Source organism: Trichomycterus rosablanca, chromosome 1, assembly GCF_030014385.1.
Source record: "Trichomycterus rosablanca isolate fTriRos1 chromosome 1, fTriRos1.hap1, whole genome shotgun sequence".
In the NCBI taxonomy this organism is placed as follows: Eukaryota; Metazoa; Chordata; class Actinopteri; order Siluriformes; family Trichomycteridae; genus Trichomycterus; species Trichomycterus rosablanca.
The window spans coordinates 5,176,199-5,203,541 of NC_085988.1; the positions used below are offsets into that span (position 1 = coordinate 5,176,199).

At 40.8% G+C, this 27,343-nt stretch overlaps 1 long non-coding RNA gene and 2 gene segments (V, D, J or C); 1 reads left to right on the top strand and 2 right to left on the bottom strand.

Moving 5' to 3' along the window:
* The window catches only part of LOC134317528 (Ig kappa chain V region Mem5-like), an 80,304-nt gene extending 61,618 nt beyond the window's left edge, over nt 1-18,686 (bottom strand). The window contains 4 exon segments of the V gene segment in view: nt 15,676-15,695; nt 16,222-16,230; nt 18,048-18,351; nt 18,458-18,686. Coding sequence covers nt 15,676-15,695; nt 16,222-16,230; nt 18,048-18,351; nt 18,458-18,509 — 385 coding nt within the window.
* Nucleotides 1-20,565, top strand: part of LOC134317488 (Ig kappa chain V region Mem5-like) — a 111,669-nt gene extending 91,104 nt beyond the window's left edge. Inside the window, 2 exon segments of the V gene segment in view lie at nt 18,705-18,739; nt 20,091-20,565. Coding sequence covers nt 18,705-18,739; nt 20,091-20,410 — 355 coding nt within the window.
* LOC134318031 (uncharacterized) lies at nt 6,990-9,163 on the bottom strand. The gene is made up of 3 exons (XR_010013320.1): nt 8,984-9,163; nt 8,761-8,887; nt 6,990-8,302 (listed from the first exon to the last, which is right to left on the bottom strand). It is a non-coding gene; the product is annotated as an uncharacterized LOC134318031 (long non-coding RNA).
* Nucleotides 20,566-27,343: the final 6,778 nt, after the last annotated feature.

Here is a 27,343-nt window from a genome sequence, read left to right on the forward strand (position 1 = left end):
GCTTATACACTTTTATATATAAACAGAGTAAAAATAAATACCTCACCTTCCATTCCTTCTACATCCTGAAGTAAAAATATAAATAAACTGAGGTAATAAGTTTATAATTAATTAACTAAATTATTACATGTGATTTAATTATTACATTATCTTTTTAATCCTCTGGTAAAGCAGAATAGTTTATCACAAATTAGTTCTTGTAAGTGATAAGATTTAATAACACCGCAGCCGTTCATCTCCCACATCGAAAAGCTTTGGAGTCGAATTGATCCCTAAATGAATCGATTCATGAATCAAACGCATAAAAATGTACGGGAGTCGATTCCTTAATTAATCGATTCACCTATGGAATCGGGAGTCAATTCCAGAGAGTCGTTTTAAAGCTTCTAGTGCTGAACTGTACAGCTGTTCGTCCCAACGAGTCAGAATAAAGTTACACACACACACAACCTTAATGCTACATCCTGATGTAAAATGTGTTTACCTTGAGCATCTCTCATCCTGACTTCATTAAAAGTTTACACTCTCTCACACGCAGCACCATCATAAAACCTGAACGACGTTTTCCTGATTGTTAAAATGTGTTTATATTAAGAGTGTTTCAAATTTAAGAAGACATCTTGTTGAAAACCCACATCCTGTATTCAGAGGTCATAAAAATATGCTTACATGTTAAACTTTATTAAAATTACTTTACATTTTAAATACTATTTGAACAATTTTAATAGCATTTACTTATAAAACTACATAATTATTGAAGAAGATGAAGGACGGTTGCAATGGACGTGAGATTAATCACCCAAGTCAACTTCTGCATATGTGTGTTTGATCCTAACACGTACTATTCACATCTGAACATTAGCAGGTTAGGAAAGAAACATTTTAAACCCTGGTTGAAATACACACTGGCTTAAGTTCTGAAACTGAGTGGTCAGTGATTGGAATGACAAACCCCACATCCTCAGGTCAACACAAACCTGCTTATGAAACATGTTGGTGCAGATATTACAGAAATCTCCTTTGTTCGTGCCATGATACACTACCACAAACATGTGTTGTGAAGAGCAGACGTTGATAGATCCCTGTTCTTTAAATAAAACAGGGTGCCACTCACACCTGATTATCGTCCCATTGATTGAAAACACCTGACTCTAATTTCACCTTCAAATTAACCTCCTAGAGGTTCACATACTTTTGCCACTCACAAATATGTAATATTAAATCCTTTTCCTCAATAAATAAATGACCAAGTATAATATTTTTGTCTCATTTGTTTAACTGGGTTCTCTTTATCTACTTTTAGGACTTGTGTGAAAATCTGCTGATGTTTTAGGTCATATTTATGCAGAAATATAGAAAATTCTAAAGGGTTCACAAACTTTCAAGCACCACTGTATATGAGATTTTACGTCAGACTAGTATTAGTGAGAGCTTAGATGCAGCTGTAGCAGTCCCAAATGCCACTAGTTCAGATGTAGAGCTTTAGAGCCCTCACAGCGGGGCGACTGGGTGACGTCTCGGCGACATAGTCGTAGGGCAAAGCACCGACCATCTCAGTTGCACGTGTCCAACAGGTTTTCCCCACTCAGTGAGCCACCCGCTGAGAAGCCTGTTAATGTAAGTGCTCTGGTTATAGGAAATTCTCAGCTCCGACACGTGCGTATTGCAACCCCCATAGAGACACCAGCAACCATAGTCACTTGTATTCCGGGGGCCAGGGCGCCTGACATCAGAGCAAATCTAAAAGTGCTGACTAATGCTAACCGTACATTTTCTAAGATTGTTGTCCACATCGGCTCGAATTATGTTCATTTGCAGCAGTCTGAGGTTACTAAAAGTAATGATAAAGAGGTGTGTGAGTTAGCTAGGTCAATGTCTGAGGCAGTAGTGTGCTCTAGTCCCTTACCAATTCAGCCCAGTGGTGAAACCTACAGCAGGCTATTGTCGCTCAGGAATGGTGCTCAGAAAACAACATTGCTTTTGTATATAACTGATTCAATTTTGAGGGAAGGCCTGGTCTTTTAAAGCGGGATGGTGTTCACTCCTCGCGGGAGGGTGCTGCTCGCATTTCTAGCAGCATAGGTGACAGGCTTTACCACTGTGTTAGTGTAGCGGAAGATAGTGGTAAATGATTATCCAGAGCCAAGACCAGGTAGCAGACAAACAGGCCTAACCGACTGTCTGTGAGTCGCAATCGGGCGTCACCCGAAATCCTTAGGTCCCAAACTAAATGAGCATCACAAAACACTAGTTGTTTGTTTGTTTGTTTGTTTATAAGAATTTTAACGTCATGTTTTATACTTTTGGTTACATTCATGACAGGAACGGTAATTTATATTCACACAAGGTTCTTCAGTTCACAAGGTTATATTGAACACAGTCCTGGACAATTTAGTATCTCCAATTCACCTCACTTGCATGTTTTTGGACTGTGGGAGGAAACCGGAGCACCCGGAGTAAACCCACGCAGGCACGGGGAGAACATGCAAACTCCACCCGACTGTACCAGCCATGATTTTCTAAAATTCTTTAATGATAAGGGGTCAAAATCACTTAGCAATATAAAGTATCAGTTCACTTTGAGCAACATGGGTGATAATAGTGACTTATATAACAAGATAATCCAACTAAATTCCTTCAATCCAAACTTCCAAACTGAACTAACAGCCCAGGTGAAAAATGAGCTGAGAAAAATCAAGATGAAGAAAGCTGCAGGTCCAGATGGCATCAGTGCCAGGCTCCTCAAGTCCTGTGCAGATCAGCTGTGTGGGGTAATCGTGTGTGGGGTGTTCTACATGAGTCTGAAGCTGGGAAGAACTACAGCTGTGAAAAACATCTTGTGTGGTACCTGTGCCGAAAACACAGCACCCATCTCCGCCCTCTGGTGAGCCCATCCATGGACCCTCTTCAGTTTGCCTACCAGCCTGGTGTCGGGTGGATGATGCCATCATCTATCTTCTACACAGAGCTCTTCCTCACCTGGAGAAACCTGGGAGCACTGTGAGAATCACCTTCTTTAATTTCTCCAGTGCTTTTAACACCATACGGCCGGGGCTCCTGAAGGACAAACTGGATCATGTTGGAGTGGACAGTCACCTGTCAAACTGGATACTGGACTACTTCACCAACCGACCACAGTATGTGAGGGCACGGGACTGTGTGTCTGATATGGTGGTCAGCAGCACAGGGGTTCCTCAGGGACGGTTCTGGCACCGTTCCTCTTCACCCTGTACACGGCTGACTTCATGTACAGCTCACCGGACTGTCACCTCCAGAAGTTCTCTGATGACTCAGCGATTGTCGGACTCATAACTAATGACGAGGACAGCGAGTACAGAGAACTGATCCAGGACTTCGTGAACTGGTGTCTGCTGAACCACCTCCAGTTAAACGTGGGGAAGACCAAATAACAGGTGGTGGATTTCCGCAGGTGCAGATCCACCTTGCCGCCGGTGAACATCCAGGGAATGGACATTGAGAGAGTGGACTCTTATAAGTACCTGGGTGTTCACCTCAATAACAAACTGGACTGGTCAGTTAACACTAACGCACTCTATAAAAAAGGTCAGAGCAGACTCTACCTACTCAGGAGACTGAGGTCATTTGGAGTGTGGGGGGAACTCCTGAGAACTTTCTTTGACACAGTGGTGGCGTCAGCCATATTTTATGGAGTGGTATGCTGGGGCTGCAGCATATCTACAGCGGACAGGAAGAGACTGAACAAACTCATTAAGAGGGCCGGCTCTGTCCTGGGGAGCCCCGTAGACCCAGTGCTGGTAGTGGGGAACAGGAGGATGTTAGCCAAGCTGGCATCCATGCTGGAGAATGACTCCCACCCCATGCATGAGACTCTGGCAGCACTTTCAGTGACCGGCTGCTTCACCCTAAATGTGGGAAAGAGCGGTACCGCAGGTCCTTCCTTCCTGCTGCTGTTAGACTGTATAACCAGCACTGCTCCAGACAGATCACACACACACTTTAAATTATTCATTATTCATAACAATGTGCAACTTTTTCCCCATGTAATTATTACAGTGTGCAATATTTTTTCTGAGTTTTCTACTTTTTTATTATTATTATTAGGGATGCATCAATACAATTTTTTCCCAACCAAGTACGAGTACAAGTACATGTATTTTTGTACTTGCCGATACGATACCTATTTAGAATACCGTTTTTTTTTTTAAACAAAAACACACGTGAGAAGTGACGAGAAGTTTAATGATACCACGTCCAAAAATGCACGTCAACAAGTAGCGAGAGATCAAAGTGTTTGTGCGCTGATGTGATGAAATCAAGGAGGAAAAATAAATAAATCTGAGTGGATTTGGCAACACGAATAGCATGGTTGTTCTCTCGCACTGGATCCTGCATTGTCATTTGCTGTTCGACATGTCACTCATTCCCAGTCACACATCAGGACAAAAATCATGTAGTGTGAACCAGGCGTGCACTAGGCACACTGTATCAGATGTTTAGTATCGGAGCCTCGTTTGCGAGTACGAGTTAATGAGCGCAGTATCGGGCAAATACCCGATACCAGTATCGGTACTCATGCATCTCTAATTATTATTATTATTATTATTGTTACACATTGTACTTCTTATTGTCTATTTTTTGTACTGAGTGCTTTACTGTCCCTTCACTGCTGCAACAATGTGAATTTCTCCACTGTAGGACTAATAAAGGATTATCTTATCTTATCTTGTCTTATTCTCTCACTGTTATGCAATTTCCCTTTTCTTTCCTTTCTTTTTCTTTCTTTAGTTTCTTTTCTTTCTCTTTTATTCTTTCGCTTTCTCTTTTTCCTTTGCTCACCCTTACTGTTCGCACTGATTTAACGGTGCGACGGCGGCTACTGTCTAAGGACAGCTTTAATGCAGTGCTGCACAGCTGAGTCTGGTTGGCACTGATTGGTGCTGGGGATTAGAGTTCTCAACCCCAAATCCACCAGCTCTTCGCCTGTGCTGCCTAGGCCCCCTGCTGGTGGCCGACTGCATTGGCGGCACTCTTACAAAGACATTTAGTAAATGGTATGCGTCTAGGGTTAGGGGTTCATTAGGGTTAGGGGTTAGGGATGGGGTTATGGGTTTGTGTCCCAGTGCACAAAGAAAGGTCCATAAAGACATGATCGGGTGAGTCTGGTGTGGAAGAACTTGACTGGCCCACACAGATCCATGACCTCAACCCCATCAAACAACTTCAGGATGAACTAGAATGGAGACGGTGAGCCGGCTCTCTCTTCAACATCACTGTCCAAGAACCTCACAAATGCTCTTCTGGATCAATGGGCAAAAAACCACACAGACACACTCCAAAATAAAAGCTCATGTAGGTGTCCCAATACACACAACGTCCACACACAATGAAGGCTGAAAAGTCCTTCAGGCCTCAGTAAATAAAATCTACATACATTTGTAGATTTTTAGTATTTGGCTGCATGTTGATGACTTTATGAGTTGAGAATTTAATCACCCAACTTTGGCAGGAGAAACACTTGATATGTGAGTGATTTTAATATGATTAAAAGTTATTTTATATATATATATATATATATATATATATATATATATATATATATTTTTTTTTTTTTTTTTTTTTTTTTTTTTTTTTTTAATGAATATAAAGGTTCCTTTCACAAACCATGGGTGTGATCGAAAACCTAGTGAGCTGCCTTGCTGTCTTAAGAGGATTCTAATCAGTCAATGACTTATAAGGCAGGTTATTCGAATGCGCTACTCAGACAGCTATAACATTGGGTTTTGCTTACTAAGCTAACAGTTAGCATCTTGCAATTCAAACCAATGGGATGGGGTGGCACAGCGTCTAGCATGTCAATATAACATCTCCCTCTGTGTACCGAAAACGGTTACATTCGCTGACAAGCCCGAACTTGCAAATAAAAACACTCATACAATTTTATACAAGTTAAAAACAATAATCATTTATTTACGTTTGAAAATAACTCTTCTGTGAGAAGAGCTGCTACACTGAATGCTGGGATTGCCTTGATCACTAAGGCAGTGTCGGATGCTCACTACTTCTTCAGTCAAAATATCATTGAAATTTTAAGTTGCCTCACTAGTGAGGATATTAAGGCATCTAGGATTTCGAAGAGCCTCATTCTCGGGAGCATGTAGGATGACGTAAAATGCGTCTATGTAGAGAGAGAACTTGTTCCTTTTTTGTTTACTATTTGTATAAACTTGAACATTTACAACAACATCCCGTCTTACTCGACACTTCTACAGGCTGAAAAGGGACTCATGTAAATCAGAATGCAAAAAATGATGGTGACTTATCTACACTGATTAGACTGGAGGTTTTTAGAAGCGTCCAATCCTGTGATCAAGAAGAAAAGTGTAGATCGTACATAAGAAATCATGTTTAATGACGAGAAGCAGCTTGAGCATGAGTGGAAACTAAAAAGCTTGATTTTCTTCATCGATTGGTACCTGCCTGTCCAGACTTCTTAGCTTCTTCAGTTCTTTAGTGACACATCGATGATGAAGCAGATACTGATGGTCCTCCTGTTTCTGACAGGTAAGTGTGGTACTTCATGGTTTTACTGGTAGAAAATGGATGAATACATGAATGAGTAGATGGATGAATTAACAAATGGAGAAATAGTATCATTTATGGCTTTATGAAGGGGGGGGGGTGTTGATAAAGAAATTAATAAATACATTAATAAATTGATGAAAAAAATAAATTGGATAATAAATGCATGACAGTATAAATAGTTTTGTCTAGATAGATAAATAAATGAATGAATTAATTCTTGATGAATGTAAATTACCAGTATTAATACAGCTGTGCCTTAAAACTTGACGTCATTGAAGTTTTAAGGTATTTTTTCCCCATAAGGATGTTTGGGAAACCTGTTAATGTATCAATGGTTCCATGGGTCTGCATATACAATATTTTAGACTAATGTAAAATAATGAGGTTTTTAACAATAATAATGCATTTTATTTACAGGCGCCTTTTAAAGCATTTAAGGGGACCTTACATCTTACAGATCAGTTAAACAACAATACACAGACAATACAATTAACATTGAACAATCAAGTGAATGAATTGTAGGCTAGTTTGAATAAGTGAGTTTTTAGGTGGGATTTGAAGGTGGAGAGGGAATCAATAGCTGATTCAAAATAAGAGTAAGCAGGAACAGTTACTGTGGAAACCCGACATTTCTCGCTAAAGAAAATCACCGTACTGGCTCCTCGTCCTGTGACGCGAGCTTCGCAGATGTAAACAAACCCGGGTGGAGTGCACTGATTTAGCTGGGAGAAATCACCACGTTGTTGCCATGTCTCCGTCAAGTAAAGGAAGTCATATCCATGATCTTTCAGGAGATCATAGACCAGAGGACCTTTGCCGGATAGCGAACAAATGTTAAGTAACTCAAAGTGGAGAGAGTTCAGGTCAAGTTCAGGTCAATGCTGCCTCATCATCACCCACTGCTGCGTTGTCTTCACTGGCTTCCTGTAGCTGCACATATTTAGTATTAAGCCAAAAATGGACCCCCAACTACCTTCGAGTTCTAATCAAACCCCACTCAGTACCACGCAACTTTCGAGCCACTAGTCTTGCTCGACTTGATCCTCCACCCAGGATTCGAGGAAGACAAGCATCAGCATTAAGGATCTTCTCCGTACCAGCACCCAAGTGGTGGAACAAACTTTCTCTGTCTGTCCAAACATCTGTTGTCTCTCGCTGTCTTCAAAAGACGATTAAAAACTTTCATCACATCTTTACTAAACACTCAAACTGACCTGCACTTACTTATTAATGCTCTTATTCATTTATTGCAGCCAACAACAACAACAAAAAAAAAACTTTGGTTCTAACAGATTTTGGCAGATGAATGATCTTTCACTCTAGTACGTAAACTAGAGTAAGGTAACGTTCACTATAGAAGCACTTCTGTAAGTCGCTCTGGATAATGAAGACAATGTAAATGTAGTGAGAGGTTAAATATGTTTATGAAGACCTCCGTTAGTTGGCTCGCACAGACCTTTAGTGTCCTTCCAGAAACTCCATCTGTACCTGCTGCGTTGTTGGGATCCACTCTCTGTGGGGTGGTTCTTACCTGATGACACTTTTCAGCATGTGGTGTGATGTGGGAAGCAAATCTGCTGTTTTGCTTATCAAGGCAACAGAAGAACTTGTTTAACACATCAGGTAGATGGGTGTCATCACTGTCCTGCAGGGTGTTGGTTTTGTAGTCCGTCAGTGCTTTGATTTCGTTCCACATGCTGCAGGGGTTGATGTTCTTAAATTGCTCCTCAATGAGCAGCTTTTGACGCAACAGTTGATGTAGTAACCCCGCCCCCCAGAGAAAATAAATAAATTAATTAAAATACAGCCATTACAATAGAAAATAAATATGACATTTTTTACAACTATAATTTAAATAAAAATGCCAAAAGGTAGCACATTGAGATATTGTGTAAATGGCGGCACCCAACACTGACAGTGTATAACAGGGGTGCCCAAATAATTCCTTATAAGGGGCCAAAAGTTAACCTCAGTGAAGGACCACGGGCCAAAACTAAAAGGTTATGTTATTTTAATATTGCAATAAATTAAAATATATTAGGTTTTTATTGTTAAATAAAATTGGGTTATATTTTAATAAACAGTGATTTTATTGATTTCAGTGGATGATAGAAAATGTTTCTTTTTAGGAGCAGAAACATTTGAACAAATGAAATTTGTAAAGAAAAACATGCAGAGCAAAATATTATTATTCACCTTTCTCTCCTCGCCACTTTACTTTGAGAACAGGTGTGCATGTTTTGTTTCCTAATGCAGACAGATGTTATACTCCTTTAGTACATCTACTCTCTGTCTGAAGATGAAGGAGAAACTTCGGTTGAATCTATTTTGGTAAAAAAAAAAACACGTTTTTAATTATTTGTTTATCTGTATGTCACGCTCCATGATTAACAGCCTCACTCGTGTCATTATAGATTACCTGATCTCTGCTGAGAGGAGCTCCACAGCGCCCCCCTCTCCAATCCACTGTCTCATGTAAAATTGTGGTCAGCTAATGAATTGCAGCTAGCATTATAGGCAGTTAAACACCTGTTGAAAGAAAATTACTGACAACAGTAAACCCTACGTTGATCTAGAAAGGCGGGCCAAAATAAATAAACTAATTGGGCAGCCCTGGTGTATAAGATAGCATGAAAAGATGCCCTAAATGAGTACAATCATGCCCTTATAAAAGCCAAATCTACTTATTTAATTCACTTTATAGTTCACTTTAAATTTACTTTATAATTCATTTTACTGTATAATTTATATTTTACAGCTGTTATGTATAATCTTTACCAGCCTTCAGTGTTGTTGTGGTTATACAGATACTTGTTTGTATAATGTGAATCTCTGTAGTGTGTATTATTACTTTTGTTTATGTAACTTGCTACTGAGGCCTTAATTTCCTTCTAGATTTACATTTTACATTTAGTCCTGAATGCTATTTTGGTTGTGGACTCGAATAGCTTGTGGGAAAAAGAAAAAAAAAGTGAAAATTGTAAAAAACAAAACATTTTAATCATGTTTATATTATATAATGAATGAATGAATAAATTGATGAATGAATGAATCTGTTGATGCATGCTCAATAATCCAGGTACACAAATCCACAAAGTTGAATCAGTTCATCTGGACACAAGTTTGTTGTAGAGATACGTTTCGTCATTCAATCCGAATGACTTCTTCATTCTCTCACCATCTTACAACGCTGTAATTGGAGCGTTACCCCAATCATGTGTGAAAGACACACATGACCATTGTAATTAATGGTCATTGTGAATTGCACATTGTTATGCAATGGGCAGTGATCAGTCATTATGCAAATCAACTGCATATAAGGTCGGGGTATTCAACACCAGCTCAGACTTAAGAAGTCATTCGGATTGAGTGACGAAACGTATCTCTACTACAAACTTGTGTCCAGATGAACTGATTCAACTTTGTGGATTTGTGTACCTGGATTATTGAGCATGCATCAACAGATTCTGACTCACTTCGGCAAGGATTGCCTCAAACTCGTACGAGAGTACGAGAAAACGGCACGTAAGATGGCTGACTACAGGAACCACCTGCGATTTAACATCAGATGCAGACAGAGCAGGATCACAACTAAGAGCCTGCAACTCAGATCTTCTGTCAAAGGTCACCGAGCTAGCAAGATCATTCAGAAGGCACAGAACCAGCTATTGAATGAACGGGTGAGACAAACTAACTTCACAATCGATGTCTTGAAAACTAGAGAGGAGCAGATTGTACAAAGACTTACATCACGTCTTGATAAGCCCACTCTCCAACAGGTGATTAACTTCACACAGAAGGCTCGTCTAGGACAACATGAAAAGTCAAAAACCAGGCAGCGGAAAAAGTTTGACTTGCTTGCTGCAGGACAGAAACACCAACAGACCATGGATGGCCGAAAGAGGAATGAAGGGCAAACACACGCTGGTGATGTGGACAAGTGGGTGAAGAACTTGTCGGACAGACAACTCACACAAGCGGAGAAAGACATCTTGGCTAAGGGGTTGAATTTTGCTGTTACACCAAAGCAAGTCCCACTAGTGGAACTGATCACAGCCACAGAATCAGCAATCCGCAACAACAACATCTCCGACCTGGAATCGGAACAGTTGCAGATGAAAGTGTCAGCTTGCCTGAGTAATGCAAAGCCACCGCCATCCAACATCAGCAGAGATGAGAGGTATGCACTTACTACACTTAGTAAGGACAATAACATCATCATGTTCCTGCTGACAAAGGTAGATGTACTGTTCTATTAAACCAGATAGACTGTCATGAGAAAGTGATGTTGTTACTTAGTGACACTAACACTTATGAGCTGCTGAAACGAGATCCAGGTAGTAGCTACAAGAAAAAGGTGATAGATTGTCTGAAAGTTTTAGAACAGAACAATGCTATTGACAGGGCTTTGTACTATAAATTATATCCGGGGGAGGCTACACCTAGTCTGTATGGGTTACCTAAGATACACAAACAGGATGTACCTTTACGACCCATTGTTTGTATGATTAACTCTGTGACTTATAACATTTCTAAGTTTCTAGCATCGATTCTCAACCCGTTGGTAGGTAGCACGGAACACCACATTCAGAACACCATGGATTTTGTGGACAAGGTGAAGGGCGTCATCATTGAGACGGATAAAACAATGGTCTCGTATGATGTTACATTCCTCTTCACGTGCATTCCGGTTGCTGAGGCAGTGGAGGTGGTCCGTAGGAAACTACAAGGCGACCCCACCCTGAGCACGAGGACCACCCTTACCACGGATCAGGTGTGCACACCCCTAGAACTGTGTCTTCAGTCCACCTACTTCTTGTACAGAGGACAGTTCTACAAACAGAAACATGGGTGTGCTATGGGGTCCCCAGTCTCACCTATTGTTGCAAACCTGTACATGGAGGAAGTGGAAAAGAAGGCACTAAGGACCTACTCAGGGACACCACCGAGTCATTGGTTCAGATATGTGGACGACACCTGGGTTAAAATAAAATCAGAGGAAGTACCACATTTCACGGACCACATCAACTCGGTGGACAAACACATCAAGTTCACAAGGGAGGATGCAAGCGACCACGTTTTAGCCTTCTTAGACTGTAAAATTGCTAGTAAAGATGGGGGACGATTGAAAGTAAATGTTTACCACAAACCAATGCACATGGACCAGTACTTAAGGTTTGACTCCCATCATCCTTTGGAGCACAAACTAGGAGTCATCAGGACGCTGCACCACCAGGTGAACAGCATCCCCACAGACACTACGGCCAAGGATAGAGAGAAATCTCATGTCAAGAAGGTCCTGGGTGAATGTGGTTATTCCAACTGGGCATTCGTAAAAGCGGGGAAAATGCCCAAACACTGCTCCAGTGGATCGAAGGGAGGAGAAGAACAACTGCGGACTAAGCGCAAACCAGTGGTGTTTCTGTATGTGGCGGGAGTATCGGAACAATTAAGACGGATATTCTCCAAACACCGTGTTTCAGTTGCTTTCAAACCCCAGAACACGCTACGCCAGAAATGAGTTCACCCCAAGGACCGGGTTCCTCGACACAAACAGAGTAACGTAGTGTATGCTGTTAGGTGCCGGGAGGATTGTCGGGAACTGTACATCGGGGAAACTAAACAGCCACTGGTGAAACGGATGGCCCAACATAGAAGATCTACCTCTTCTGGCCAGGACTCTGCGGTTAACACCCACCTGCAAGCCAGCGGCCATTCATTTAATGATGAAGATGTGCAGATCCTTGACAAGGAGGAATGCTGGTTTGAACATGGAGTCAAAGAGGCCATCTATGTGAAGAGGGAACGACCATCTCTGAACCGGGGAGGGGGCCTGAGAGTACATCTCTCACCATCTTACAACGTCGTAATTGGAGCTTTACCCCAATCATGTGTGAAAGACACACATGACCATTGTAATTAATGGTCATTGTGAATTGCATATGGACCTGATCACCGGTTCCATTGTTATGCAATGGGCAGTGATCAGTCGTTATGCAAATCAACTGCATATAAGGTCGGGGTATTCAACACCAGCTCAGACTGAAGAAGTCATTCGGATTGAGTGACGAAACGTATCTCTACAACAAACTTGTGTCCAGATGAACTGATTCAACTTTGTGAATGAATGAATCTGTTCTACAGGAGTCTCCGCCCTCATGCCTCTCGCCCAGCATAAATACTACCTGATCCAGCAGAGTAAAACATGGTACGATCCTCAGACCTACTGCAGAGCTACGTATAACGACCTGGCTACCATCAGCAGTGATGCTGACATGGCTAGACTTCAAACTGAAGCTCAGATGAACCAGTTCACCTCTGATGCCTGGGTTGGACTGTACAAACAATCACATGAATGGCGCTGGTCCTACAGAAATGAGAGTCTAGGAGCTGTAACGTTTTGGTCTTCTACTGAGCCGGACAATCTTGGAAACAAACAGGAGTGTGCTCGTTTTACATACGATGGTATTTGGCATGACAGAGAATGTGGAGACTCGTTTCCCTTTGTGTGCTATGATGGTAAGTGGGCTTGTTATTGTGTTTAATATATTTATTTAGTGTACAGATTATTTACTGGACTAAAATAATGCATGTTAATATTTTAATGATGTGTGTTTAAATCTCACAGAGAGGAACACTGGGACCAGCAGGTACATTTTCATCTCTAACAGTAAGAGCTGGTTTGAAGCTCAGCGTTACTGCAGACTGCATCACACCGACCTGACCAGTGTGAGAGATGCAACTGAAAACTCTATTATACGTGGTATGACCCTTGATTCTACTTGGATTGGTCTGTCCAGGGTCACCTGGAAGTGGTCAGATCAGACCAGCCTGGGCAACATTACCTGGATTCTGGGAGAACCTAAAACTGATGTAGCGTATAAAGATTGTGGTTATTTATCTAATTTTCAGGCTGCTGATGCTCTGTGCTCCGACCTCAAACCTTTCTTCTGTCACAGAGGTGAGTTCAAGTCGTTCTCAGTGTCGTATTTAATTCAGAGTCATTTTAATAAACTTTATCATTTCAGTTTCATCTCTGTGTGAACAGATGTAACAGGTCATGACCAGATCCTGAGGTTCAGGGTTCAGTCGGATCAGAACATGAACGATCCTGCAGTACAGGCAGCGCTCCTGGAGAAGGTGGGTCTTCTCCAAATTCTGTTAATTTCAGCAGCGGGAACCTCAGTGTTCATCGATCTCTGATCCACAGACTGTACCGTAATCATTATCATCACATCAGCATGAGTTCCTAATGAATCATCTTCTGTTCTACAGGTCCAGCAGAAGCTTAAGGAGAGAGGGGTGGAGGGGAACATCAAGCTGAAATGGAGGGAACAACCTGGTGGAGAGGTGTTCCAGATAATGAAAGGAAATTTAAAAAAGTGAAAATTGTAAAACAAAACATTTGAATAATGTTTATATTATATATTATTATTATTTCCATGCTAGGACATGCATATTCACAGAATTTATTTTTGGTAAAATGCTATACTCTATTAATGATTGAACTGAAAAACTTAATGTTTTAATAATTCTGGAAGTTTTGGATGGAAGTATAAGAATTTGAATCAAATGCCTGCCCCTATGAAACCACACATCTGTGGAGACCTAAACACCAGAACAGGGGAAAATTCCAAAAAGTGGGTTTAACAAACTTTGAACTTAACCATGAGCGCTGAGTTGAGTTATCTCGCCGTGACATAGCCAGAGTTTTTCATTCGTTAGCCTCACTGACAAGTGGTTTTCTTAAGGCTACACAGCTGTTTAGTCCCAATCCCTTGAGTTCCCTTCACATTGTGCGTGTAGAAATGCTCTTACTGTCACTATTAAACATCCCTGAGTTCTACTGGAGTTTTTCTACCATTTGATTTCACCAAACGTTTAAGTGATCGCCGATCACGATCATTCAAGATTTATTTCCGACCACATTTCTTCCTCTAAGATGATTTTGCATGAAATTATATAAATGTTGTTGTTTTTTTCCTCTGTTTTATTGTTATTCCAATACACACAAAGGAAATAAACATGTGTATAAAAAAACAAACAAAAAAAACAAAACGTGTAACTGCAATAATCTTCTGAAAGATTTCCGAGGTGCCAAAACTTTTGGCCATGACTGAATACGAATTTTTGCAACAATTGTCTCACAGCGAGCAATTAGATTGTCTAAACAACAAGTATGAGATGCTATAGCTGCCCTAGAAAGCGCTATGCAACATAACACACAACACAAACACAGAACAGACCTGTGATGGTGTGTCGACACATAGATACCAACACTTGATCCATCAGCTCCTAACTTTGGTTTACATGATGGTGACATAGCCAAGTTAGTGAGAGATGGCGGTGTTGTAGATGATTATACCGTAGTGCCTAGGAGTAGCTTTAACAGTGTTGTGCTACACAGATCGTTGAATTTACGTGATGCTCCATCCACAGACATGAACTCATATATAGGTATATCCTATGTACACAATATACTATCAGAAATGGTGTCGTTCTCCAGGGTGTTGGCTGGTGATAGTGGTGTTATTGACATCACCCTAAGAGGTGGTAGTTTAACATCTGATGTTAATACTGTGTTGTCTTCGAGATTTATAGATGCTATTGAAAGGATTATGCAGAGTAACAAAAGCATTAAAACAGATGATAGTTTGGTGTTGACTGTCTCGATAGCCATGAGTAAAAATTGTGATGTTCATCAGAAGGTGAGTGACCTAGCACACAATCAGGTGATCGAAATGAACAGACAAACATCTGATATAACTTGTGTTTTGCAATCTGCATTGATTTTTTTCTGAACCCACATGCCCCACATAACCCAGCAAATCGTACATCTATTGTGACTCTGAGACACGATTTAAAGACGGAAAGCACAAAGCTAATTTTGTCTGTGCAATTACATATGATGGTCTTTTAAGAGTTCTTCTAAACTCAAGTCCTCTCAGGTTTAGAGCTTCTGTTGTTAATATGATCTGAATATTCTGTATTTTCTACACTTTGGTTAAAAGCAGCAACAAAGCTGAAGTATCATGAAGTGATTTAAAAACATGATCTTGGATGATCTGAAATCCATGACTGATGCTCTGCACGACCCACTCCACCCATTACTGAGTACCATTAATTTGGTCCTGAACTACATCCTACAGCATCTGGAGCTCTCACATGTTCACCTGTATTCTGTATGTGGACTTCAGCTTTACTCTCTACACCATCATCCCTGAACGACTCTCAGATAAACTAATGCAGCTCAACATGTCTCCACCTGTCCACCAATAAATGATAAACATCATAAGAGACTAAATGAGCAAGTAAATGTGTCTGTGATCTACACCAGCTTTACACCACTGTGACCCTGATCAGGATGAAGTGGTTGTTATTATTTTAATAATAATAAAGCTTGTATTTAGGAGAAGTAGTGAGTGAGTGAGGTGTTTCCTGTACAGAGTGAATGATTGTACTGTATCACATCCTCCCCCTCAGCGCCTGAAGTCGGTCCCAGCTGCAGCAGTGCAGTTACTGTACACTTCCACTCACCCAGGTTTTTGTACCACCATATAACACTGTGTGAAGACACCACCACTATGTGCACTCTGACAGTAATAATCTCCTGCATCTCCAGTCTCAATTCTACTGATGGTCAGAGTGAAGTCAGACCCAGATCCACTGCCACTGAAACGATCTGGAATACCTGATGCTCTGTTGCTAGTAACATAGATCAGGAGTTTAGGAGCTTCTCCAGGTTTCTTCTGATACCAGTGTAAATCAACACCAGCATTAACACGAGAACTGGTTTTACAGTTGATGGTGACTGAAGCTCCTGGATCAACATGTTTTACTGCAGGACTCTGAGTCACAGTCACCTGACCTCTGGATCCTGAAAACAATAAGAAAAATAAAGACGTTCACTACATGAAGAACCATGTGGAGTTTGAAGTTCATCTAGTGGATCTTCTCCACATGGCAGAGCCTCCTCACCAGTAGAACATAAAGCATCGTGTTACCTTGAGTGCAGAGAGCCAGTGTGCAGATTAAGATGGAGATGAAGGTCATGGTTGATGTGGGTGAAGATGCTGGTCAGCAGCTCTCAGTCATGAAGTGTTAAACTCACAGAGCTTTAAACACTGACAGAGCACTGAAGCATGTAGTGTGTGTGTGTGTGTGTGTGTGCGTGTGTGTGTGTGTGTGTGTGTGTGTGTAGAATCACTGTAGTGGAACAGTGTGAATGTGTCACTCAGAGATGCAATACTGCCACCTTATGGTGAAAGAACAATCAGCTGCTACATATGGAAGTATCTCCTGTACTGTCTCTTATTCTCCCTTTATTTACTATAGTAATTGTGACCTGCACTCATGTACTCAGTATTTAGGAGAGGTGTCCACATAATTTAAAATACTCCATATTATCTAAATAAAGACAGATGATAGTTTTATATAAAAGCTGTAATAAATGATCAGAAAGAGTTACAAGGTTGAGCTGAACTGAGCTGGAACTGAGATGCTGGTCTGTGGAACAAACAGACCATTTTAACCATCAACAGCAGAAACTGGAACCAGTCAGTATTTCATCTTAAATATTCTGTAGAATCCTCATGATCATCTGATCATCAGCTCTCATTTTATATTGGTGAGAACTGGTTATGTTTAAAATCACATCAAATGATGATCAGCTTTTATTTTCAGAGTACAGAGAGTGTAGATGAAGATCCTCCTCCTCCTCCTCCTCATATCCACTATTAGGTGAATCTACCATATGCTCACATTGTAGGTATACTGTTACTGACTGTAGCTCAAGTGATGAATCGTTCTCAGCACATTTTATTGTTTGTATGAACTGATACTTGAATTGATCAGACCGAACACTATATGGCCAAAATTATTAGGTTCATGTGTTTCAGCCACACTCATTGTAAACTGGTGTATAAAACCAGTTATATAAATGATATGCTTATAGCTTTGTGGCAACAGTTTAGGGAAGGCTTCTTCCTGTTTGAGCATGACTATGTCCCTGTGCACAAAGCAAGGTCCATAAAGACGTGATATGACGAGGAACTCTAGTGTCCTGATCTAAACCCTATTAAACACCTTTGGACTGAATTGAAACATCAATTGTGAGGCAGGTTTCCATGTCCAGCATCAGAACCTGACGTCTTGTGGAAAACTTTCCAGATGAGTGAAGGCTGTTGGAACATCTCACTAGTAGAATGAAGGTTTGAGATGTGCTTGTTGGACATCCAAGTTCAAATCCATGTTCCCATAAAACCCTCCCCCTACTTTGCAGTTCTATGTGCTGATGAGAATCCCTGTTCCACAGTGAGGAGAACACCACAAAGAGAGGAACATGCTCAGTACTGTAGTGCTTTGTAGATGATGATGTTCAGTGGAGTGCAGCTTTAGCAGCTCTGCAGATGTTCTCAGATCAGTGTGTGTTTCAGAGAACTTCCTCTACAGCTGAGGGAGGTTTTTGTACCAGTAAATAACACTGTGTGAATGGAGAGCTGTGAATCTTCTGACAGTAATAATCTCCTGCATCTTCAGCCTGGACTCCAGTGATTTTTAGAGTAAATTCTGTACCAGAGTAACTTCCACTAAAACGTCCAGGAATCCCAGACTGAAGAGTAGTTGCATATCTAATCAGGAGTTTAGGAGCTTCTCCAGGTTTCTGCAGGTACCAGGCGAGGTCGTTGCTAATGCCCTGACTGGCTCTGCAGTTGATGGTAACAGTTTGTCCTGGAGAAACCGAGTGAGATCCTGGAGTCTGAGTCAAGATGATTTCTCCAAACGACTCTAAAGAGAAGAAGAGAGAAAAGTTGAAGGTGATAAAGAGACGGTGATGGTGAGCGCTGATGTTGGAGGACTGATATGAAGATAGTAAATAAACAGTGAATCTCACGTTGAGTGAGGAGGCCGAGTGTATTCAGCAGTAGAATCAGAACCTTCATCATTGTGCTGCGTCTCAGTGACTCTGAAAGTCCTGAACCCAGTCTGATCAGAACTACAGCTCTTATAGTGTGTGTGTGTGTGTGTGTGTGTGTGTGTGTGTGTGTGTGTGTGTGTGTGTGTGTGTGTGTGTGTGTGTGGAATCACTGGAGTGGAACAGAGGTTTTTGTACGACGGCTTCATTGGAATGTATCACTGTGCTACACTTTTGGTGGAGGAACCAAACTCAGCGTCAGTAAGTAGTTTTATTTCTTCTAAAGTAAAATAGATTTTTAAATTATTAATAACAATATTAAAATATACAGTAACTGTAATATTTAGTAATTGTTTATGTCTATTGACAGCTGAATATTAAAGACTGAATAAATGTGCAGGTGTTTTTGATGGTAAATATAAAGCTGGTCTCTGGTGGATGAAGTTTGGTGTAAACTGGTACGAGTGACTGGTGCTGATGTAAAATCCAGACGAATGCTGCTGTGTGTTTGTGCTAAACAATGAATATATCTGTAATCAGCTACAGTCATGTGAAAAAGTTAGGACACCCCATGAGAACCTTTGTCTTTTTAAACATATTTAAACATAATGAACATTTGAGCTTCATTAAATGTTAAAAATTACTTTTAAACACAAGTTGTAAAATGTAGCTGGTATTTGTTTTTTGTCAGAAATAACCTCAATTAGACGTTACCTATAACCATCTACCGTCTCTGACATCGATGGGGAGAAAGTTTTTCTCTCTCCTCCATGAAGAATTTCTTCAGCTGTGTGAGGTTTGAGGGGTTTCTTGCATGCACAGCCCATTTTAAATCACCCCACAGCATCTCAATAGGATTAAGATACGGGCTTTAACTTGGTCATTCCAGAACTCTCCATTTCTTTCTTTTGATTCATTCCTTGGTGGCTTTACTGAAATGTTTTGGGTTGTTGTCATGTTGCATGGTCAAACCTTTGCTTCAGCTTCAGTTTTTGGACAGATGGTCTTACATTTTCCTCAAGCACCCTCTGATACAGTAAAGAATTAATCATGGATTCTATAATGGAGAGTTTGCCAGACCCTGCTGCTGCAAAGCAGCCTCAAACCATGACATTTCATGCTCCACAGTTGGTATGAGGTTCTTCTGCTCAAACCCAACATGTCTTCTGAAGGTCTTAGAGAGCTCATTAGATCTCACCATGGTGATAACACTTACTTCCACAATCAAAGCAAACCAAACTAATGTCTGTGCTTTAAATAAAACTCCAGTGTTCTCTAACAATGGTCTAATCATTACAGCTGATGTGGTGACCTGATTCAAATTTTAGACATTTTAAGTAATAATAAATGTGGGGGTGTCCTAACTTTTTCACATGACTGTACATCTGGTGTTGAATGCTAAAGTAATAAGAGTTGATATTGAATATGTGCTAACAGAAGCTTGCAGATGTTTCTACTGAACTGCAGTGATGTGAGAACAGTGTGCAGCAGCACTGCATTGATGATTGAACACAGATGAAGGTTTCCAGTCTGGATGCTTAATAAGCAGTAAGGAGGAAATGATGTGGAAACGTTTCTAAATGGGACTTTTTGTTCTGTTTCTCCTGTACAGCCGGTCCCACGGTGAAGCCGTCCGTGTCTCTGCTCCCTCCCTCCTCTCTGCAGCTGTCTGAGGGATCGGCCTCACTGCTCTGCCTGCTGTCTGGTTACTCTCCACAGGGGGCGCTGGTGAGCTGGACGGTGGACGGCACAGTGCTGCAGGACGGGGTGGTGACCGGAGCAGAAGAACTGAAAGGGGGCAGTTGGAGGCGTGGCAGCACCCTGACCCTCACCAAAGCACAGTGGGAAAAGGGGGCGGAGTTTGGCTGTAAGGTCTCTCACGCTGGCGTCGATCATCCCGTCGTATTCAGAAAGAACCAGTGTGAAGGCTAGCAGCTCCCAGATAGAACTGAACATGGAGACACTTCCACATGCTTCTACAATGGAGTTTCAGTTCTACACAATGCTGCATTTCTGTCTTTCCTCTGTTCAGTGTCCTGTTGCTCTTCCTGTAGTTTTGCTGTGCTGAAATAAAGCTTGATTTTGGACATTGTCTGGTCTTTTCTTCTAGTTCATCATCATGATGAGTGTTAGGAGAGAAGATCTTTAGCTGGAGATTCAGTGCTGTGTGTTGTGCTTCAGTGAGTTTGGATGAAGGAAGTTGAACATCTGGTGAAAGTGCTGCTCTATTCTGGGAGAAAGCAGATCACTCAGCCGTCTTCATGCAAATCTCACTTTCACCCCCATGTTCTCTCACTTTAGCTTCTACTCATTATAATTAGCTGATTTTAGTTGGTTGGTTTTACTTCATAAATTTAGTGCTGCACCCCTTTAGAACTGTGATTTTCATATAAGGCATCCAAAGTAATTTACATTTCAAAGGTACAAACTTACATCATTTCTGCATTTATTGAATGAAGAGTTGTGTGCAACCATTAAAGCACCAGGCCGGTATCACATACTGAAGTTGCACTGACAAACAATATAAAGTCCAAGGCGTCAATCTCCAAAGTGCTCAATCTTAAAGTAGACGAGCTGGAGCACAACACCTTGAGTCATTTCCAAAGGTAAATACTGAGCCTAGTGCCACCTTAACTGGGTGTCTAAATGTTAAAACAACAGTTTGGGTCTCTAACTGATTATTGGGTCTCTCCCACGTGGATTAAGGCACCCTGTAGTCACTCTTAGATATCCTTATAATCATGAAAACAGGTGTCATGGAGCTGTGTGACAAACTGGGTTTCCTGATGTAATTTTTTTATGTAAAATTGCATTTTTAAATTTTGAAATACATTCTCACTAACCCTGATGCAAGACCCATGCTAATCAAAGCAGTTATAAACTTCCCAACATCAGCGATTAATGGCAGAGCGTAAGTTGATCGAGGCAGAGGAAGAGTTGTAGAACAACCAGCAGAAGAAACCCACCGATTTCCCAGGGGAAACCACATTACTCATCTAATGTAGGCGACTGACTGACTGGGAAGATGCTCTTCGAGACAATGGGAAACAGGAACCAGCTCCTAGGCTCCCAAAAGCATGCCCTCCTGACATCAGTTGATCCTGACCCTCCCCATCCCACTCGAATCAACAAGGCTCGTCCAAACCAGGTTAGGGAAGCTTCTCCTCAAAGAAGCGACCCAATGCCCAGTCACTACCATGCCCAAGGTCTAACCGATTGGGACTTAGCCCGATTCGAGCCAAAACATGACGGGTCCAATAATGTAAACACTTATCTTACGGATATTGATTATAACTTGCTGAAATTACCTTGTACAGTAGACGATAGGATATATCTGATCAAGGTAACCTCAAATAGAGAAGTCAGTAGTTTTATCAAGCGCCAACCTGACTATTTCCACAATAGATATTTACTCTGTAAGGCACTGGAGGACGAGTTCTCCAACCCTGTGTCGCAAACTAGCTTGACTGCAGCCCTGTTAGTTAAACAAGGTAGACAAGAGTCACCCGAACAATATTACTATTACAATTATTGTATATCCAAAACTTTCATTTCACCACTAGTCATTACCTAAGCGTATCTGCCTGTCCGTGCAGGTTAATCAGCAGGGAATTGTGGGATTTGGCTCTGAAAGGGCATCAGCAAGCTTCAGGCAAACAAGCGGAACCTCGTAGTGTGTTGAGTCAGGGAATATGGGTCAAGATCCCACCAAACTCTTGTATATTTACATGATCTTACTGGCTTCCACTATACTCTATTTTAACATGATCACAGGGTGTGGTGTACATAATTTTATTAAAACATGACATGTATATAAACTTTGGTTTGCAGTGATGTGAATTCTTTCTCTTAGCAAACCTAAAGACGATTCAATTATACAAACAATAATCCGAACCTCTACAAGGCACCCCAGCACCAACAGAAGAACTGCAGAGTGGCAGATAACAATAACACATCCAGTAGTTTTCTTATAAGACTCAAATTTGGTGAGAATGCAACACTATAAACAAACCAATATCCAAATAGACAGCTTCACAGGGGCAAATTTCCTACATATGGCTAAAGTTCTGCCAAGTTGGCCCCCAATCCTAACACACAAAAGGTAATTTTGTCTCTAGGAATCAACAACAAGGATCAACATTTTGAAAAAACTGCCAAAAAACAATTACAGGAACTGTGGAGAGCTGTGGATTTCGCATTCCCCAATGCAGCCATATATACACACACACACCACTCAGTTTTCAGATTTATTACCTGAAAGAGATCAAAAGGAATCTGAAACTCTTAAATACTCACACTGGCATAACCCCAAAATCCGTGGCCCTAGTCCATCTCACATTTGGACCCATGAGCGTCGTCCATGTGTCTCCACCTGAGACTTGTTTGAACTTCTGAAGGACCTCTTTGCACACTGGGTATAGTCACAGGTGATAAAGAAACACCCCAAATACACCCCAAATAACCCATGTGGAGGTTCCGGCCAAAACTAAGGATACCTAAAGTGACTGCTCTGGGTTGTCTTATCAGCACAAAGTTTAATGACTTTGAGCTCCGAGTACCAATTATAGGGCCTATCCTGCCACCACTGCTCCTCGACCAACCCGAGTCAAAAGTAGCTTACACTAAACCCACCAAGGCCACAATGATCTGTTCTACCCTAATTGAGGACAACTCCGTGTGGCGAGTAGACTTAGCTGACAGTGATTAGATGATGCTGCAAACGGTGAATGTCCTTTCTGTGCCTGAAACGCCCTCGACCTCTACTCAGGTGAACCCAACAGGGGTGTCTGCAAGGACATTATCTGAGCCGGAATATGAACCGTACTCAGAATTCATGTCCCAGGTCGAGCAAGTGTGCCAAGAGGCAGAAGCTTTGTGAGATTCACCTTAAATATCAGACCTTGTCTGCCAAAGACTCTTTAGACTTTGGCCTAACCACAATACACACTGTATTCCAACAGTCCCTAGCGCTCCACCAACTTACATGCGCCAATACAAAATCCCCCTGGCATCATGCGAACCAGTACAGGAAATTTTTGACAACCTGCTAGAGAAGGGCATTGTTTGACCATGCAGTAGCACCTACTCTGCCCCTCTCTCGCCTGTTCTAAAGACAAACAGCAAGTGGCACTTGACAATTGACTACCGCAAGTTTACAGCGGGTCCTGCTATCCAGATGGCCAATGACCCAGTTAGAGCAGGAGCTGCCCAAAGTTCAGAACACAAGGTATTTCTCTACCATCAACGTAGCCTCAGGGTTTTGGACCATCCCAGTCCACATAGCAGACCAATATAAACTGGTGTTTACCTTCTCAGGCAGGCAGTACACATTTACTAGGTGCCAATTTGGCTATGCCAACTCACCAGCAGAGTTTAACATCTTCCTTAACAAGGCATGTTCTGAAACTTGTGAGAGCAGCACGCTTATATACAGTGGGGACAAAAAGTATTTAGTCAGCCACTGATTGTGCAAGTTCTCCTATTTAGAAAGATGAGAGAGGTCTGTAATTTTCATCATAGGTACACTTCAACTATGAGAGACAAAATGAGAAAAAAAAAAAAAAATCACATTGTAGGATTTTTAAAGAATTTATTTGTAAATTATGGTGGAAAATAAGTATTTGATCACCCACAAACAAGCAAGATTTCTGGCTCTCACAGACCTGTAACTTCTTCTTTAAGAAGCTCTTCTGTCCTCCACTCGTTACCTGTATTAACGGCACCTGTTTGAACTCGTTATCTGTATAAAAGACACCTGTCCACAGCCTCAAACAGTCAGACTCCAAACTCAACCATGGCCAAGACCAAAGAGCTGTCGAAGAACACCAGGAAGAAAATTGTAGACCTGCACCAGGCTGGGAAGAGTGAATCTACAATAGGCAACATGGAATCAAAATGCTCATGAGAACGGTGAGCAAAAATCCCAGAACTACACGGAATTAATGACCTGCAGAAGGCTGGGACCAAAGTAACAAAGGCTACCATCAGTAACACACTACAGAAATTGAACTTTTTGGTAAAAACTCAACTCGTCGTGTTTGGAGGAAGAAGAAAAACCCAAGAACACCATACCTACTGTGAAGCATGGGGGTGGAAACATCATGCTTTGGGGCTGTTTTTCTGCAAAGGGGACAGGACGACTGATCCGTGTTAAGGGAAGAATGAACGGGGCCATGTATCGTGAGATTTTAAGCCAAAACCTCCTTCCATCAGTGAGAGCATTGAAGATGGAACGTGGCTGGGTCTTCCAGCATGACAATGATCCCAAACACACCGCTCGGGCAACGAAGGAGTGGCTCCGTAAAAAGCATTTCAAGGTCCTGGAGTGGCCTAGTCAGTCTCCAGACCTCTACCCCATAGAAAACTTGTGGAGTCCGTGTTGCCCAGCGACAGTCCCAAAACATCACTGCTCTAGAGGAGATCTGCATGGAGGAATGGGCCAAAATACCAGCTACAGTGTGTGCAAACCTGGTGAAGACTTACAGGAAACGTTTCACCTCTGTCATTGCCAACAAAGGTTATGTTACAAAGTATTGAGTTGAACTTTTGTTATTGACCAAATACTTATTTTCCACTATAATTTACAAATAAATTCTTTAAAAATCCTACAATGTGATTTCCTGGATTTTTTTTTCTCATTTTGTCTCTCATAGTTGAAGTGTAGCTATGATGAAAATTACAGACCTCTCTCATCTTTCTAAGTAGGAGAACTTGCACAATCAGTGGCTGACTAAATACTTTTTGGCCCCACTGTACAGATGAACCTGGAACATGACTAGACTAGACTTTTAAGAACAGAACTCCGTAAAATGTCAAACCAAAAACACAAAGACCCAAACAACAGTAACACACAACTTCTTTACTGTGAAACCCTCAAACAATATAAACGTACACTCACAACCAAAAAAGCTGGATTTAATTTGAATAACAAATTAATAAGTAAATAATAAATTAAAACATAGAGAACAGGAGGAACTGGCCATTCAGGATGGGGATATCTGGACAACCTATTTCCAATCATTCTTTAAAAATGTAGCATTAGGTTCAAATCCTGAACAAAATCAAATTATTAGTAAACTAGCAGAACTGGAACGGGCTATTAAAGACCACCAGAATCCTCTCAACTCTCTCATTACTGAGCAGGAACTTAAAGTGCCATGACTGAGCTCTTGTGTGCCACGCCCCGCTCTCCCTGTGAGCACCCCCATTCCTGATTGGTTCGTTTGAACTAATTGGCCCCAGCTGCCATAGATTTAAGAGGTTGGCAGGAACAAAGACTTTGGGGACTGTTTTGTAACCATGTGGGCTGTTTTTTAGCCTTTGTTTAACATTTAGTTCTGTTTAGCCCTGTTAGCCTGTTTAGCTTGTTTAGCCTTTTGTTTAACTATTGTTACATTTATTGGTTGTTTCGTTTTGCTGTGAACAACGTGTACTGGTGAGTCAAATGTTTATGTATATTCGATAAGTAAGAAATACAGATTCCTTATTATCTAGATAAATAATAGTGACTTTACTGATGTTATCAAATGTCCTCTTACAGAGAAAATTCAGAAAACAGTGTTCATTCCTTATCCGAGGAAGATGTTCTTCTTGCAAAGTTTTCAGCCCTGGAGGACTTTGTTGTTGATGAATTATGTCAACTGAGATGAGAGTTTGGTGTCCTGTGCAAAGAATTCGATGCGTTTAAGAAACAGTTTTTTTCCCCCCCAAAGAACGTTTATTTAACATAGTTTATTAAAAATTGTTAATTTAATTTTTGTAATTTTTTTTAACAGATTTCAGGAATGACAGTTTTCATGTGTATTTCGTAAACAAATTTGTTAAAATAATGTACTTATGTTGTGTTTTGTTTTTTAAATTTCAACTTACACTGTTGAAATAGTATAGTGATAAAATAAAAAGCAGGAGAAGATGTTCTAAGTAAATTTTGTGTTTTTGCATCCATATTCAGGTTTAGGGGGTTAATCCTATTCTTTTATACTTTTAAACTCGAAACGTTTAAGGTTGGGGTGCTAACTGTTTCTGCTATGGCCCCCTTAAACCAAAAACGACTCCCACAAGTGCAAATCGGTCCCTTTATTTAATGTTAAAGGTCCGTTTTATAGAATCGGATCATTATACATCACTAGTGGTTATATAGTTTGAAAAGGTTTAGTGAATTTTTTTTTTTTTTTTGCAGTGTCGGATTAAAAGAAAAACTCACACTCGAGGTCCTAAGGATGAAAAAATGGCTGCTTTGCCAAAACTGCTGTAAAAATATCATACATTAATAATTTTTTTTTTACTTTAACTGAGTCAAACTTTTGAATCTACTTATGCTTAAAATATGCATACCAAATAATAATTATGTTTTTGAATTTTTTAACCCTTTACGGGTCAGTTTGTTTACATAGCACCACTGTTTTATTTTTATCAGAAAATAAACCAAAAAAATAAAATAAAATAATTTCCCTAAAATTGGTAGGTATATGTCTAGGGTATAAAAACAGTCTACAAGCAATGCACAGGTTGCAGACTACACACAAGAAAAATTTAACTTTAAACACAGAACATACAAACTACAAGAAGACTACATATATATATAGCTATATTGCACCAAGATGGCGGCGCGCATGGACGCAGCGGCACAGTGCTCTCACTCTCTGTGTTCTTTTTTGTTGTTTTTGTACGTGTTATGTCTCGTTCTTACTACTTTCTGTCGGGCAAGAAATACATACAGCCGGCACGATGGTTACAGTTAGCCATTTGTGCTAAATATTCAGTTTGATCAAAAATCATCTGACAGGAATTAATTTTATCTATTTTTTATCATAAATCATGATGAATCCTCACAAATACTAGAGCTTATACACTTTTATATCTAAA